Genomic DNA, 18,290 nt, shown 5'->3' with positions numbered 1-18,290 from the left:
GTCCAATCAAAGCACATTGTTTTATTGTGCACTGAAATTCCAGAACAACTCCATTATTATTATTATGGACCCACACTTTCAAAACTGCACAGTTAAAGAATTCAATATGATGAAAGTATGTCTGACTGATATTGCTTAATTCAAATGTTCAAACTTTAAAAGTGTCACGCAATATAAGAATAGTTATTCAGAAAAACCAAAAATATTTGTAACTGTATACGACTGGTAGACAATTTGCAGGCTCCTAGTTATGACCCATGACAGGTTTTGAATGTGCAGGATTACTATTTTATGCGGCTTACAAGATTAATCAAAATGAAAAAAACAATAACATTCTAACTACAGTGACCGCTAATCGAGTACAATTGCAGTCTCTGGGAATCTCAATATCGAAGAAGTGCTTTTAAAGTTTTAAATTAATTTGTTTCTTCATTGAACTGATACTTATGCAATTAAGATCACAAACTCAAACAAATTTGGGAAAATGTCATCTTCTTGATCATCAGTTTTCCTTAGGTAGTAACTGTCTCTTAGAAAGGGCCAAAATAAAATACAAAGAAAGCCTAATCATTTTATTGCCAGTATAGCTATAGATCGCAATGGGTCGCAACCCATGACGGGTTAAATGCAGTGGTCAAATTTTGCTGATTTGTGCTCTATGTATAACTGTAGGTGACAATAAAGGCATTTCTTCCCCTCTAAACATTAATATTTCAAAGCTTCATTCACTCTCAAACATCAATAACAGTACTCTCAACTTAATTTAAAAGTAGTCAGACCCCTTTCACAGAATTCTGACACAGGCAATAAAAGGTATAATTGATGATGTTTATCAGGGCTCCTTTTAATGGAATGGAGCTGTCAGTGGTGTTATTATTTATACCAGTGCATTTCCAAGAGTGACAAAATCATCCATCAAGTGTCCAAAAAAAGCATAGCAGGGGCCCAGGAGAAAAGAATATTAAAATTGGCACCTCTTCTTTTTCCTCCTGGCAACTGAGCACAAGCAGACAAGTATGTCTGGTGTGAGACAAGTAAACAGTGTATCAAAATATTTTAGTAAAAGTAAGGATTTTGATAAAAAGGTAGTTCTATAACTTATGAATAAGATATACAGTAGCTGAGAGTAAACACTTCTCGTTGCCTTATAAAGGTGACATGAAGTGACAGAAAAGTAAAATGTGGATAAAAAGTCTCAGATTGTGTTACCTTGTAATTGAAATACTATGCAGATTTAAATGCATTACAAAAATAAAATGTGGTAATGCAGTAGCACAGTAACATTAAGGGAAAAAACTGGGCCCATATTTGAACAGGTGATCCTATTATATATTTTATACTAATGCAATCAGCCAGGCATTATTTCTGGATTATGTACAGATAATCCTTCTATCAGATTTAAACTCATAAGCCAAAACGGTGTCTTGGAACAGCCAACATTTACTCTTTTCTGTATCAATTCATTGTTTGTCTCACTTAAACAAAGTGGCACATGTTAATTTTCCCTCACCTTTCCCTTGGTCCTAACCCATTCGGTTGCTAATAAAATAATAGCAAATTACTTGTTTGGGTACTTCGGATTTTTTCAAACTAAATCAGATATTATAAATGAGCCATATTTAATGTCCCTATTTAACTTGAACAAAGGTTGATAATGCTAAGAGACATACATTAAGGTGAAAAAAAGGCTTTTGCCAGTGTAGTGGATAACTGTCTCTCAAATGTTCTCCAAAAGAAGGTCTAACCAATGCATGAAATAGTTTGTGTAATCATTAACAACAAACTCCTTAAATGTCAGTTAAGATTGCGTCACCACAACAAGAGAAAAAAATATATACTCACCCGCTGAGCACAACTATGAAATCCATGACATTCCAGCCATTTCTCAGGTAGGACCCTTTATGAAAAACAAAACCAAGGGCCACCAGCTTGATTCCTGCCTCAAAGCAAAAGATTCCAATAAAGTATGGCTCGGTCTTCTCCTGCAGAAATAATCACAGGTCAGCAGTGTATTTTGTAGTGAACAAATTACTGTAATATTAGTCTTGAAAAAAAATGTCAAAACAATGATCTGTAGGTTGCAATTTCTGGAAACACAAAAACCTGCAATTACAGACCATGTTCTACTCACAAACAACTGGGCGTTTGTGTATGTGTGTAAGTCCTGGAGAGTAAAGTAACTGCCGCAAGCATAGGATACATCATATTTGTAATCAATTAAATCATAATATACAGGTGTAAACTGTATTAATGTTCAACAGCTCCCTACCTCTGATATCCATAGTATTACAACCAAGGAACCTGAACAGAAAAAATAAAGATATCTATGCTATTTATAGCATAGATAGACGCAGAATAGTTTCTTGACAGTCCTTTGCTGACTCTTGTAGTTTAATGTCGATGTAATGTGAAATTCCTCAGTCTGGTTTGTTTTCTATCAATAGCAGATCTCAGATGATAGTGCGCTACAAACATCTACTTTTCTGCTGTGAAAATGATTTAACCTCACCAGTCTCTTTGCCATTGGGGTTTTATCCTCTCCAGGGAGATGCTGCTCCAAGGCCAAGACAACACAGTTGGCAGTAATTGTGGCCAGGATCATGTACTCAAACGGTGTATTGACCACAAAGTCAAGGTAGATGCTGACATCATAACACATTGGAAACTTTTCAAGCCAAAGAAAAAATTATATAATCATGGATAGGTATAATATCAAAAAAAGATATGTTCTATGAAAGATATATGTTAAGCAATTCATTGCACAAACAAGTATAATAAAACAGTAACTCATGAGGTTTAAGAACAAATTTCTGCAGAGAGGAAGGAAAGAAATGTATCCAATATTGTGACACTACTGTTGATAATGATATTTTGGATCTTTCATAAAATCAGTGGAGTTTGACAAATTTTACACACTGTTTTAGTGCCTAAATTGGTGTTGAAAAGGATTAAGGTCAGATTTGACATATAATATTTGGTGAATGATTTGAAGTATCAGACAAATATACATTTGCAACTGTTCTTTTCACAGTACATTGTATTGCAGGACAAGTATAAAGATACATTTGTATGACATTTACAAACTTACGCTTTCTACCTGATGCCACCAAAGATATGAGAAAGGGGTTTCTAAATGTCATATGTCGTTTTCAATAATGTTCAGCCTTACCATTACTAACATCCATCCATTTTCTACCGCTTTTCCTGCATTAAGGGTTGTGGGGATGCTGGAGCCTATGCCAGCTGTCATTGGGTGAGAGGTGGGTGCACTGTGGACCGGTCGATAGTGGATCGCAGAGCCACATATAGGGACACTCTCTCATTCACACATCTGGGCAATTTTTATACCATTACTAACAAGATGCACGATATTGTTAGCATCAAATATAGATTATAAGAGATTCTGCATGTATTCGCAAGTGAGCCAAGTTTTGTTGATAGAAAAGAAATCTGGAGAGATGGATGATTAAATGACAGGTGAATTATGTTATGATTCAGATTCTCTTGCATGGGAAGAAATCTGTTACAGAAATTGCAGTATCCATGGCAACCCATCAAAGTGCTTTTCATGAGGAAGAGCTTTTCAAGAGAACAGGTTGGGGGGGAAAGTGAGTGCTGGGGAATCACCTTGGACTTACCAACTCCACAATACAAAACTACAGCTTACTTCTTATAATTCTTTTGGCTGCTCCAACTGACAACACAAAACAAAATATTTGAATTTGTCAGTTTAGCAATTTATAAGTCAAAACTATCTTAAATCTTGCTATGAAAGAAACGTAACTACACTCAAACAATGCCTGGTTGTGATCTTAATCAAATGAGAAAAAGTCACAATTAAAAGAAATGCAAATATAATTACTTTCTACAAAATTCAGATATGCTATTTTCATTATTAAAATTTCTTGGACAGATGGTAAAAGAAAACTTGGTCTGTCTAGAAACATCATCTTGGAGAGTGTGAGACTGTGATTGTTATCCATCCATCCATGCATCCATCCATCCATCCAACCAACCTATGTTTATCCGACTAAGGGTCACAGGGGATGCAGGGGCTTATCCCAGCTGTCATTGGGCGAGAGGCGGGGTACACCCTGGACTGGTCGCCAGTCAATCACAGGGCCACATATACAGACAGACAACCATTCACGCACCCACTAATTCTGGGCAATTTTCCCAATTTCCTTCCAATTAACATGCTGCATGTTTTTGGACTGTGGGAGGAAACCGGAGAACCCGGAGGAAACCCACGCAAACATGCGGAGAACATGCAAACTCCACACAGAAAGGTCCCCTTGTCAGAATCGAACGAGGGTCCTTCATGCTGTGAGGCCGAAGCGCTAACCACTGCACCACAGTGTCGCCCTGTCATCCATCATGATAAACAAGATGAAAAAATGTTCAAGAATGTCTTCTGAAATTTTTGACTAATTCACACTTTTAAAAATTTCAAAAGTGACTGTAATGTCAAACAGCTGTATGTAATAGATAGTTTGAGTGCAGCACTCGAGTAACAAATGTTTCTGGGCAACACCGCTCCTCCGAACTTTCTTCCTCCTTTCTACTATTATCTATTACTGTTATGTTTTTTACTTGAAACTCTGGCACAACAATTTCCTTCGGGATAAATAAAGTTGTTCTCATCTCATCTCATTCTCTCTCTCTCTCAAACGCAAATTTTACAGTTCATGGACGAACCATGTACACGAATATGTTCAAGATTCTTAATCAAAACTATCTAATCAGTACACTGACAAGCAATTATGTTAAGTTTTAAAAAGATGGCCAGTAGAACACTCTCAATTCTATCCATATTGATATAATATTGCAAATACAATTGCAAAGTTCAACACATCTTGCTCTGGTTCCTTGCATTTTGTAGATAATAAATAAAATCTTCCTCAATAGAGAAAAAAGAACAGTTGAAATGACTCCAGTTGAAAGAATAAACTTAAACAAACCTAAAACATCTATACAGTATGTGTTGTATAATTAATATAATTGTATAATTAATATTCATATCATCATATCATCCTTGATATGAGGATTCATATCATCCTCCTTTCTACTATTATCTATTACTGTTGTGTTTTTTACTTGAAACTCTGGCACAACACTTTCCTTTGGGATAAATAAAGTTGTTCTCATCTCATCTCATCTCATCTGAGAATCTCTTTCACTGTCAGATCACACACATATTTAAAGGGCTTGAATATTTCCAAAGTCCACAATTTCAAGTCTGACAAGTGCAGAAATTTCACTATAGATATGACTTATCTGCCATTATTAGCTGTGTTTTTTTTTTTTTCTTTGATTTTTTAAAGGTCATTCTTTTTTTGACTGTGAAATTATAATTTCTCATACAGGTAGGGAAACAGGGCAGTGTGAGAAATTAAACAATTATGGTCCATAGTGAGAGACAAAGTGTGAATGTGTCATTTTAATCAACATCAGTGCCTTGGGGAATTTCGCATACTCCATAAAAGAAATTTACTTTTTTTTTGGCCTGGGTCCACAGTTGTGTGTGCTAAAGCATGTGTGAATATATGTGCCTCAACACTTGTATGTGCTTTCAGTCCCTTGGAGTTCCCATGAGGTATCCACTCCTTGATATTAATGTCCCTGCTTTGAGTGAAATGGGGTCAGTGACTCACAGAGGAGTGCTGAGACGGACACCTCTGGGACCCAAACTGATTCACATTGACAAGTTCACATTGTTGCTGCTGAAAGTGGCTGAAAATAGCTTTAGACTGAAATAATTAATATATTTCCCCTATTCTGTCAATACCACTTGGCTGATGTCCTGTCTTCCAGTGGCCAAGCAGGTATTGGCCTGTTTAGGTCAAATACATTCAGACTTATTTAGAACAGATTTATAAACTGTTCTGCCCTGCATCTTTCACCAGTTCTATCAATTTTAGGACAAAGTTGTTTGGAATGAAAAGAGGGAGGAAAATTGTAAAGCAGTACAACTGAGAGGGTTTGAGGAAAACTTGAGGAAAGCCAAAGATCCTGAGTCTACTTTATCTACAAATATACAAATGTGTTAAGTGTAAGAATAAAGGTTTAACCTACTTCTGTGAGATCAGCAACATTTCCAGTGTTTTCATTTACTTTGTTAATTACATTAGCATTCATCTGAAGTTAAATATTTTCACAGCCGACAATGAGCTGAGAAACTGGGCTTCAGCAGCTAGTCTGTTTAGAAGAATGAAATGAATCTCTTTTGCAGATAGTATAAATATTAAAACGGTTAAAATCCCATTTAAAGTAATGAAATCCTAATTGTTATAGCATCACGGAAATTGTACACCTGGACAATGTTTTTTATCCAGCCATCTGTGGTATTCAAAATGATAAGTTTGTTTTAAGCAACCAGGTCATAAATATAAATACACTGAAAGAATAAATAAATAAATCTGTGAAATAAAATAGAAATCACAGCAAACCTGTACAAACAGCAGCAAGTTATGTAAACATGCAATTATTGTAAAATTACTTGTTTGTTGAGCCTTTTCAAGGAGCACTTTCTCAATAATTTGTATCAACCCTTAAAAGAACTGAGCCTTTTAGTGCAGGGCAACACTGATGGAATTAAGTTTTGACAATCCTAATCAAAGACAATAAGATGAGTTCGTGCAGCATCATGCCATTAAATATAAGCGCCGCTTTGGAATTATATAAATGTTTTCAATTAAACGTACTGATCCTGGGCAAGAAACGTGTTCATCTAGCTCGGTAAATACTGCCATGTGTTGTCGATGCAGCCCACAATCCAACACAGTACAACTGGCCAGTTCTCTCCCACATACCTCTGCTATTATGTTCCAGACAATCACACAGCCAAGCTGCCATTGGCCAACAAGTCTTGACCACTAGCCCTTCTCCCACTCATCCACAGAGCCAGTGGTTAAACAAGTATGAGAGAATGGCATCCCACACAGAAGGGAGTGTAAGGCAGGATGAATAGCGGTGAGATATGTGAACTGGATGGTGAGCTGTAAATGTGGCTAGGTGTATTATATTTTAAACTAAAATAAGGTAAGTTTTGGGAGAACATGTTGCACTAATGATTGTATGTGACCTGACTTCGGCGAGGTTACTGTGAATCCATATGGCCTACATTCTGTCTCCGGGCCATATGAATTTGCTGGAAAAACACAGCAAGATAGTGTTGGCCGATGCAGCAGAAAGGAGAGAAATGCTGGCTGCTTGATTTGAACTGACTCCTACACATGACCAGGTTCATATTCCAATGAGCACTAAGGCAGCAGCAATGTGCCTACATGCCACCCCCACAGCGAGCAGAGCTGCTTCTAATGATCACCACATGCTTACTTTCTGTCTTCTGCCAGCACTGGAGCACATGTAGGACCAAAACTACAAGCACACCCCTTCAGACACGCATATATCCATGACTGAGGCATACTTGCGTGTACCCATCATTACAATTATTCATTTAAAATGTCACTGTCAACTTGAAAAAAAAAGCACTTAAGATAATCATAAGACCTGTTCTAATAAAAAGTGTATTTGAGATAACAGGGAATGAACGCATGGAAATGTTTATCGATCAAACAATCAGCTTGGGGTAAGGGAGATCCTAAAAACAAACGAAATGCGAAAAACCATGTAAAATAAATGTGCAATTTTCTACGTTTTTCCTGATCATGCAGAAGTAAAGCGCCTCGCCCGCCGTTCGGCGCTGTCCGAGGTGCTGAACACACCGCGGCTCAAAAGCGCAGTAAACTTTGCATACAACAACTTGGGTTAAAAGGATATGGCCACTCGATGATTCGCCGCGCGTATTTCCTGATGATGTTATCCTCTGCGAATATAAAGAGCGACCTGTTGACGGTGAGGCAGTTCTGCCGGTGGGGGACGGGGTTGTATAGAGCCATAGTTCGGGCCCGCTGCGCCTTGGCTTGTTTCATAGACGCCGTCAGTCCCGCCGCCGCCTCCTGCGCGTCCCCACCGCCTTCCAAGTCTCCTTCCCCAGAGTCCATAGTGCTGGGAGCGGACTCGTCTCCGAACCGAGCCATTCTGCAAAGAGATGAGGAGAGCGTCGCCTTCAACGGTTTTCACTTAGGATGACTTCTAATGTTCAAAACAAAGACAGCTTTAAAGCGCCAAGATATCCCGCGGCCGTTGCAGTCGCTTAGCACTCCATATCCACAAGAAATAACCCTTCAGTTGGCGTATGCTTTACTTTAAATGTCGGTTGAGGCGCACAGGTTTGGAAAAAAAAAAGAAACAAAAAAACCGCATATCCGTTATCCCATTAGTTAAAACGGCGCGGTACGATCAGCTCTGGGCAACTTTTACCGTGAGAGGAGCGCCTCCAAACTCGAGCAGCGACCGGCGAAAACAGATCCAGCGAGTTAACCTTGAAATTTCCAATCAAAATCCGATGCACTTTCGATCTGACAGGCAGGGAGCTGCGTGATCAAAAACAAAACTGGGCTTTTTAAATACAAGGATCCAAAGAAAGTCTTCGCAAACTTTACGCATCTCATCCACAAGTCAATCGAAAGATCTCGCAAAAAAAAAGAAAAAAAAAATCAGCAAAAAAAAAAACAATCGATCAAATAATTTAAAAAAGAAATCCTGTATAACGCATTTTACGAGCGCGTTTGCTCAGTACGTCTCAATCAAAAATGCTTGGATTGTCATATGAGACGTGACTTCCGATCACCTGCGCGTAAACTTATCTCGCAGCCGGGAGCGCATAAGCACCAGTAGCACCCTCCCACATTATTTCATGACCGCGCTTTCAAAATCGAACTGAATGAGAGCTGGAGAAGAGGAGGGACATATATTTAGTTACCATAGCAATTGGAGTTTGTTGAGTGAGAGTGACGATTTTTTTTTTTCATCTGCTATATACAGTGGGCTGCGTGGACAGTGCAAACAATTACATAACGATGTTTGTGGGCTCTCAAGCACGGGGTGGGGGTGAAAATATATTTAACACTTGTGCCAGAAGCAAATACAGGAAAAGGAAAAGGGCAATAAATAAGTGGAGCAGAAATCCAGCCGTCTGATATCTTTGTGTGATTTATGGTGAAGCTTTAATTATTTCTTCTGCTTGATTCGGAGATCACCGACTGATAGTCAGCAAGTAATGTCATTTTTGTTAATGGAAAAAGACTTGTACTATTAAAACATTTAAAAACTAGGCCATTGTGCTAATATTGGAGTAAAAGTCAAGCGTAAAAATAGAGCATGAAATAGATCTTAGGGCTGCTCCCTTTTTAGGGAGTAAAGAAGAAAGCCGGGTCTTTTTCTCTTTCAGTGCCACAAGTGAGACCTCATTAGGCAACTGGGATCTCTCACTCCATCTGCTACTCTCCCCCCTTCCACACTGTTCCCTGAAGATGACCACTTCAGCCCCCACAGACATGACATTATTCAGTTGTTGCTTGCCTTGTGCTAGGGAAATGCTAAGTGCAATCATTAGGCGGATATCGACCGCAGAATTAGTCCTCTTGATATCCTGACACAAATAACCCTCTCTGCTGTAGATGGACAATTGCGCAGCTCAATGCAGGTGTTGTAGTATGCACACGGGTGGCCTCTAACATTTCAAACTGCGGGAGATCGTGAAAGCAGCCAAGAGACTGACAAATTTTTGCTTGGCAAACCAGTAGAAATCTGGGGGAGAAGAAAAAAAGATAACTAAAAATGATCTATGAATAAGTCCCTTCAAAAACCGTTGCCTCCTCTCACTCATCTGCATAAAACTACCATGTAATATACAGTTGATGCGCTGCAAAATCTATTAACATACCTCCCAAATACCTTGTGTTTACTTGTTTCCTATTTCGAGAAACTTACATAAGCACTCATTACAAGGAAATATAATCTACATTGCCAAACAAAAATATTTGTCCATCCCTGCAAACAGTGAATCTCTTGCTCTGCCTCGCACTCTCTCCTTGCTGTTGTTTCCATAGCGACATAGCTCAGTTGAATTCCTGTTCCATTCTTTTCATTTCTGCCAACAAAAGCCATGTTTCACAAAAGAGCAACCTCTTCCTACTGAAAATCGCCTTCCCCTGACAAACAGATGCACAAACACCCCTCGATCATTGAACATTATTGACGGACAAACTTGAGCATTCTGTGCAGCTATCATCCACTATAGTGTGCCGAGGACCAGGTGCAGACTTGCCTGTTTTAAGACCGCTTGGCTTTTCGTTTCCCCATGCTTGCAGCCTACCCGAAGGCTTCTGAAAATAGCTTTGTAAACATATCATGGGAAAGAGGAGAAAAGCTCCAGCCAAACTTAATAATTAAGCCAAATTTTGACCGTGATAAAGTACTGAGAACTCCTTTTATTCAGCGCGAAGAAGATAAAGGGAGGTTGCGGGTGAAATGCAAGTTAAAACGTTAATGGGGTACTTTGTGCCAGAACTCTGAAGAGCATTTATATAATTGCAGAGAGCCTTTCACCCAACACTGACTCAAGTGGTTTTAGCATTTTATTTTTCTCTCTGTTTCCTAGCAACAGACATCCTCTAGTGCTGAGGTATATGGGTTTAATTTGACCAATAACTGCCGTTTATATCAGTCCTATTTGCTGGGACCATTTATGTTGAGACAGATCTATGGAGGAGCTATGGCTGGAATGCAAGGGACGGACATTTGCACAGTATACTAAACTCTTGAATCCCGAAACCCCGAGGAAAAGTTCAGTTTGTGAGGAGAAGATGGTCTTCTTCATAGAAATGAAAACGCATGATCCATCAACCTGCACCTTATATGATTACCAGTTTCAGTTTTGCTCATTTGGGTTTGCAGGACGGAACAAGTGCTCTAACTCAAACGCTGAGCTCCAAAAGCATCTTCTCGTGCTGCTGTTCCTCTACTATGATTCCCTAGCGTCCCCTAATGGACAAATAACCACAGTGCATGTATTGTTCCGAAGTCGTCGAGCCTTCTTTTCTGTGTTTTTGATATTCCGTGTTCATGGTGTGCTATAGCTTCTCATGCCACCACCCCCTTACAGACTGACTCAAAATTGTACGCACACGGCTGCAATCAGGAAAGAACAGTCAGCTCTTGAGTTGCCCAGCATGTAAGCGCAACCAAAACAGACAATGACGAGTGGATTTCGAGTGGATGTTGGAGGTACAGTAGAGTAAAGAGAAAGCGGGGAGACTCGGGGGAAGGGGGATACTTGTTGGCGTGTTGGTGGCTCTGGTGATATGCTGATGGAGTACCTCTCCACACTCGAGTGGTGAGAAGCAGATAATCAGAGCAATGTGGCTGTAGAGTTTAAAAGTTCATTGGCAAGCACACTCAGCTCCTCCATTGATAACAAAACTCAGCATCTGATTACGGTCAACCACAACCACCACGGTTATATAGACATAAATAAATCAAATCAACTAAGAACCTTCCCAGTGAAAGACGTGGGAACTGGTTAAGTGATTCATTGCTGCAATGATTAATAATCTCTGCATCAAAAGCTTGTGCGTATGCATTGCTTCTATTGAGCGTCCTCTCAAATGGACCTTTTGTAGCGAGAAAAACAAAGTATTATATTTATACCCCGATGACAACTCTCAGTTGGGTCATAAACCTTATCATGACCTGTTGAGAGGCTCACAGTCACAGCACCATTTTGTGATAGGCCCTAATGGACTATCAGCCATACAAGACAATACAACTTTGCTAAATGTCAATTTAGTGGCAACACAGTGATGCCATACCCAATTCACAGCAAAAAGGTTAACGATTTGATTCTAGTGCACAATAGGCTCATTTCTGTTTGGAGTCTGCAGGTTTTGCCTTTCAGGGGGTCTTCTCTGGGTTCTCCTGTTTCCTTAAGCAGCCTGACAGTATGCGGCTATGGGAATATTCTAAACCGTCCATAGGTGTTAATAGTTATATGTCTCTGTCTGTAGCATCGACAGTGAATGGTGACCAGTCCGGGGTGAAGCCTGGCTTCTCCTGCCAATGTCAGCTGGGAGCGCTCTTGCAAACTTGCATACAAGAAATAACAAGTGAAAACAATGAATGAATGAGAGCTAGATCTTGAGTATTTTCAAGCTACATTTTTTGTAATTTCTTGATAATCCTTGAATAATAATTATAATGATGTAATCTACTTGTAATTTTTCTACAGAAAAATAACAATCAGCAAGCTACAAATATATAGCTAAAAAAAAAAAAAAAAGAATGCCGCTGATGAAAAATACAGCAATATAAGTATTTACACAGCAAATGCCTATTCAAAAGAAACATTTTACTCATATTAAGGTCATTTGTTTGATATGTCATCATTGAAAAAGATGTAATTTTCTATTACTTGTGACCTTGTTATTTGTATCAAGCAATCCCCTGATTGTAACTAAATCGTAGTTTCAGAGCCCCTGCATTTAAATAATGATAACTAATCTGAGGTGGGATCATAGCCGTTGCAACACCAGTCAATATGTTTACATTGCAAAACATAAATAGTTGTTAGAATAAACAATGATCAATGATTAACCATGACATGGATGACCTGGATGTTGATAAACTGAGTCCTATCAATCCAGTGGGTTACTTTAAATCACCCTCAAATTGTATTTGACAGCTTTACATATCCTGCTTCTTCTGTCTGATGTGTCCACTAAATTCAGTGGGTGTGGAGAGAAACATAACCGGCAAGGTTTCAGAGGGGTTATGGTCCTGGATTATTTTTACTATGACTGATATCTGTCACATGACCGAAACAACTTCGGAGCTATTTTATCAATTAATAAGTCAAACTTTTACAGAAATGGGGATGTGCTGCCTTGTACTATGTACCTCCGTCCTTGTTTAATCAATATTTTGTGTGTCTCTTCCTTTTTTCTTTAAAACCTTGTGATCCAAAATAGAGGACTGCTCAATTTCAAATTCATTTCAGCCTGTTATCAGACGCATTTAGTCAATAGTATGGATATTAGGGGCATGTTAACTGATTTATCCCAAAAGATATAAATTAAAAACAGTGTGCCTATGGCCATAAGTGCTATGCTTACAAGTGAAACAATTCAAAAAGCGTAGGTTAAAACAAAGCTTCCCACTCCATGTTTGTGATGACATATCCAAAGTGGTTCAACAGGTTGAAAAGTTATACTGCACATGCTGCATTCTTACACTGGTAATTTCATCCTCCTCCGTGTCATCGTCTCAATGCAACACAATTGGAAAGAAACCTCTTGCCTCTGAATCTTTTTTATACTTACTCCCACTCCTTCCTGCGGGCTTGGGGTGTGCTCTGGATTTTGTGAGCTTGGTGAGCCATGATGATGTCCTTCTGCTCCACCAGTCCACCACGGCGCCGTAATATACTGTGGGGGCTCAGAGACCCTGAACCCTGGTCAGAATCTTCTCGAGCACAAGACACGTCAAAGCTTGCTGCTCGAGTGGGCAGCTCCAGGTACTCATGGGAGGCATGAGGGACCTGCAGTGAGCAGGAGCGGGCTCCTTGTACCAGGCCGGGACGAGGAGAGGAGCCGGGTATCTTCCAAGCTTCAGGCTCGGGGAGGGACAGGGAGGACTGGACATGCTGCGGCCCCCCTGGGCCACAACTGGTTGGAGAATTGAGTTTGGGTGGGAGGAAAAGGGACTGATGTGAACTGGTAAGCATGTTGACGGAGGTTGGGAGTTGGCCTTTTCACCATAATGCTAAATTTGGAAAGGAAAAAGGAAGAGGGAAAAGAATGATAAATGAAATGTCTTTACAGTCACTGACAAGACTGTACAGAGATGCAGTTTGCTGCTTTGGCTGATATAACAACAATCCATCTACTGTGTTATCATTGTAAATAAACAAGGTTGTTCGTCTGCCTTTGCAGGAATAACAAATTAAAAAACATTTTGTCCTACGATACCAGCTACTACTGACAGTTGAAAGAAAAGTATACATTCATAAATTGCAACATTAGATCAAAATGAATTTACATGTTCTCTATACTTACAATGGATTGCTGGAAATCAAATGTTGGTACCTTAAACCAGAGATAGAATGGCTATCTTTACCACAAAAACTAACTGACTGCAGCCTTCTGTGCCATAATTTTTGTGTGCTATTGGGTTTGCTATTAGTTTTCAGTTGTCTGTGTAAAACAATTCTTCACCTGCCAATTTTAAGGATAACAAATAATCATTCTGGGGTTCTCAGCAGTGATAGTTCCATTTGTTCTGTGTGAAAAAAAGCTTTGAAATTTAACCAAATAAAGTCATATCTCACAAAAAAACATACATTACAGCAAGTTTGGGATTTCACAATATGCAATATACAAATATGAGCAGATGAATATGATAGGCTTATACTAATTTGGTTTGATGTTATTAAAAAAATTATACTTGTGCTACCAGGAGAGGAAAATACTTTTAAAGCTAAACTTGATGTAAGCTTTCAAGAAACATGGTACCAAAGGATGACATTTGGAATAAAACCTAATTTTCCAGATAAATATTTAGCTCTAATTTGAAGTAAAGGCATATTCTCATTACGACCAAGTCCACCTGAGTTGTGGAATCAAGTATTGCATTGCAGACCCTCATGCAGGTGTAAGCCCAGCATGAAGATCTAGAAAAAAGGCCGGGTGTACGATCTAAAAGAAACCGAAACACAGACCGCAACTTGGATGGTCTATCCTTATCAGCCTTTTTGTTTCCAGAATAACACAGCGGAAAGAACTGAAGAAGACTCACAGATGAGAGGTGAAATGTTTTCAAGGAGAAAAAAAAAGTTCAGTTGCCGTGATAAGATATATCAACAATCGACCTGGATAACTGATAACGTTCACAAAAAAAAATATAGATCAGCAACATCACTATCCCGTTGTCGATTTCAATGCCAAAAACAAGGACCTGTGGTGTGCACGAGAAAGGCGAGGCTGGAAAATCACATGTTTGAGACAAGCCAGACAGAGCCAGACTAAACTGGGCCGTTACCATTGAGCAAGAGCTGAAAAGAAGATGTACGAGTGTGGGAGAGCTGAAGCAAAAGCATAGTGACTCACTCATCATCAGTACAGCTCCTCAGACATGAACTGGAGACAGTCTCAGCTGAGCTCTGCCCTCAGCCACACAACCTGTCTGAAAACCCAGGGAGGCTGCAAGGTTCCCAACCGGTGGTCTGGTCAGTACCACTCCGTAGTGGGCTGTTTCTGATTTCAGCAAAGCCATTGGAAGTTCAACAATGTGAGAAAAAAAAAAAATTAAAATGTCAAGTGTTATCAAGAGGCACCCATTGAAAACAATAGGCGGCATCCATCATTGATGGATGAGTCGTTTAAATCAATGTGAATGGCAGAAGAAGTAGCTATGAACGCTACGAAAGCTTAAACCTCACAGCACCTTCTCAGCAAGTTAGATCCCACTTACTGAATTGCATAGACATTAAATCAAAATGGAACTTCAACCCCCCGCAAACGACAGCTTAGAAAAAAAAAAAAAAAAACACGCACGCCGCTGATGAGAACCCGCAATCCTTTGACGTCCACTTTCACCAAGTAAAGGATATTCAAGGCGGAATTCATTCTGAACACAAAACACACAAAAAAAAAAAAAACACCCAAGAAAAATCACTGCGCGAAAGGAAATAAACAAATACCCCAGAACTGATAGTAGATTTGTTTGTTCTTCTTGTTTTTTTTTTTTTTTTTTTACCTTAAGGAAACGCGCGTTCCTTTGCCGTCCGGGAGCGTCGACCGGGCGGATCTTAAACCGAGCCGCCACTCGGTCCCGGTTGAAAGATCTGAGGATGATTTCGAGACGGTTCTTTGAGTGATGATTCCCCGCTGAATGGCTAAAAATACCGCGGGTGGAAGAGAGCCAGAGGAGTGTGCCACGGATGAACGTAAACAGGAGGGAAGCGAGGTACTACAATCCAAGACATTTTCTGCTGCTGCTCTTCCGTCTCACTCAGCTCATGGAGAGAGAAAGAGCTGCGGAAACTTCTGTGAACGATTGTTGTTTGTTTCCTTTTTCTTTTTTTCTTCCAAAGCGAGGGGAAGTTTTAGTTTATATTTCTCGTTACTTGCCCTGAGCTCAAATGAGATGCCACAGGTTTCTCATGTGCGCGTATGTGTGTGTGTGTGTGTGTGAGGAGAGAGTGTCGAGGGAGCAAACACCGATTCAGATATTTTTGCCACTAGATGGTGGACTCCTGTCACGCACAACTGCATTTCACGCATTCACATTTAAAGGGAAAATTCACGCACAATCATGACAACCATGATGAAGTTGGTAGATTTTGAATATGCAGATACATCATCTGTCATACTGGGACGGACTAGACTTTCTTATAGTGATAAGTGAGCTTCATTTAAAGAAAAATAAAGAAAGAAAGAAACATTATGCCAACATTAATGTCTCCATACCAACCAGATAAATGAATAAAGGCCCCAATCCACAGAGCTTGTGGGCAGCGCCTTGAGATACAGTTTTTCTTTTGGCCAAGGTACACCCCCAACCGTCTGCACAAAAATTTCTCACAAGTGAGGGCACTATAGTGAGTAAACAAGCCATGCATTCGCGTTTTTGAATGAATGTGTCATTTTTTTTTCCTCAGCAAATGAGACCATGAGGGAGACAACATGACACTCCAACATTTTAGTCTTAAAGTGTCTTATTTTTGGAATAGTGGCACTTCAATCTAATCTATATGGAGATGCCGGATGCCCTCTGTCCTTTTGGGTAAGAACTGAAACATTTCGATGGCCAAATGTTTTTGAATTGTACAAAGAGATGTCAATATTTTCTAAATCGTGTGTGTGTTTCTTTCTTCTGTAAAGGGAGGCTATGAAATACAAACACTTTTTAATGTCAGGGGTTAACATACTTGCATGGAAAGAAAAGGTGGTGGAGAGTGATTTTCTACCAAACGCAGTCGAAGGCAAGGACTGTGTAATATATACCTGATATAATACAGGGGTCGCTCACTATTAAACTTGATGTTATCTGTGAAATGTGTGTGCTGATCTTGCCTGCATCTCACTAGGGGTTGTCGCTCAAATGAGTAAAATAACCTAGCCTTGTCCATTCAATATGCTTAAATCAACAGGCAATGTGGGTCATTTTCACTCCATTTTAAAATAAATATACAAGAAGGAAAAGAATGACAAGGCTCTTGATTTAGCTCAAGAGGTATGATTTGCTCATTGAGGATGATGGAGCTTTGATTCTTGAAAATGTTATTTCTGCTAAAAAAAAAAAATCACACATGGATTATTTCGTTGTGGCACTGATGCGCAAAAGAAATGGAGTGAATAATGTCATTTCAGAGCACCGATAGAAATAGATGGATGACACCAGATTTGTTTCACAATGTAAAGCAGCTTCGCTTCCATTTACAGATTTGTTTTTTAGGTAACATTGTCCGAACATGTCTGACAGAGACTTTGGAGCTCTTATACAGCTGTGGTATCTACAAAAACATGCGGCTCCTGACATTTTTTTTTGATAACAATGTCTCTATCCTTTTTAAATAGATTCCCATTTTTTTATCACTCTGAGAAGAAATTTTTAATGTACTATTTTTTACATCAAATCTTTCCCGTTTTGTATGTTGTTTGTATATTTGACTCAAAGTCTTCAAAATAAAGATCACAAAGTCTGCTCATTGGCCATCTCTTAAAATCCAATTCTCAAGCAGAGAGATCCTATCGATGGTAGAATCATGAGGAGAACACAAGCAAGACTGGGGAGGGCTCTAAATCAATAATCAATAGGTAATTTCAAAATGACTGGATCAGTCACTCTCTGGATAAACACCATCTCAGCTTGTCTTTTTTCTTATTCGACGATTCTGTTACATGCCGTTCAAAATATTTTTGGAATTGATATGTCATGTATTGTTCAAATCAGTCTTTCTTAAGACCTTTTTTATTGGGGGGGGGAGGGAACGCTCAATATTGAAGTTTAACTGTGCATCTACACTATGAAGCTAAAATGAAAGGACAAAAATACCTTTTCAGTGATTAAAACGGGACTATAATATTCTGTGCGCTTAATTAAGAGGCCAGTCGTGTTCATATTAACCGAGTTATTCCCCGAGCACAAGGAGAAGGTGTCACAATACCATTTGGATTCAGGGCAGTGCAGAAGCCATCTGCTACCAAAAGGGAGAAGTAAATGAAGACTTCAAATCCACACTCACCTTCATACAGTGACTCCCTATTTGAACCATTTAAATATTGCTTTGAAAAGGCTCTTCATGTAATTTTCTTCGTCAGAATTATATTTTTACACACTACGCCTCTCTCTCACTCAAAGTCCCCTCAGGTGCTGTGTTTTTAGAA

The 18,290-nt window shown here is 39.3% G+C and overlaps 1 protein-coding gene across 4 annotated transcripts in view; it reads right to left on the bottom strand.

The window, feature by feature from the left end:
* cacna1eb (calcium channel, voltage-dependent, R type, alpha 1E subunit b) overlaps positions 1-15,835 on the bottom strand; it is a 65,098-nt gene extending 49,263 nt beyond the window's left edge. For 3 of the 4 annotated variants that reach the window (XM_086172140.1, XM_086172142.1, XM_086172141.1), the window contains exons 1-5: positions 15,658-15,835; positions 13,224-13,665; positions 7,784-8,043; positions 2,510-2,616; positions 1,843-1,982 (exon numbers count right to left, since the gene is read on the bottom strand). In XM_086172140.1, the coding sequence (XP_086028266.1) occupies positions 1,843-1,982; positions 2,510-2,616; positions 7,784-8,043; positions 13,224-13,627 (911 nt within the window). In that variant the 5' untranslated portion in view covers positions 13,628-13,665; positions 15,658-15,835. Of the gene's footprint in view, positions 1-1,842; positions 1,983-2,509; positions 2,617-7,783; positions 8,044-8,325; positions 8,666-13,223; positions 13,666-15,657 lie in introns of those variants that run through there. The other variant, XM_086172143.1, reaches the window with a different exon arrangement.
* Between the last annotated feature and the right edge of the window lie 2,455 nt (positions 15,836-18,290).

This window comes from Fistularia commersonii, chromosome 25 (assembly GCF_037954325.1).
Source record: "Fistularia commersonii isolate RoL2024-O1a breed Wild chromosome 25, RoL_Fcom_v1.0, whole genome shotgun sequence".
Taxonomy (NCBI): Eukaryota; Metazoa; Chordata; class Actinopteri; order Syngnathiformes; family Fistulariidae; genus Fistularia; species Fistularia commersonii.
This window is presented reverse-complemented; position numbering and strand designations above follow the sequence as displayed.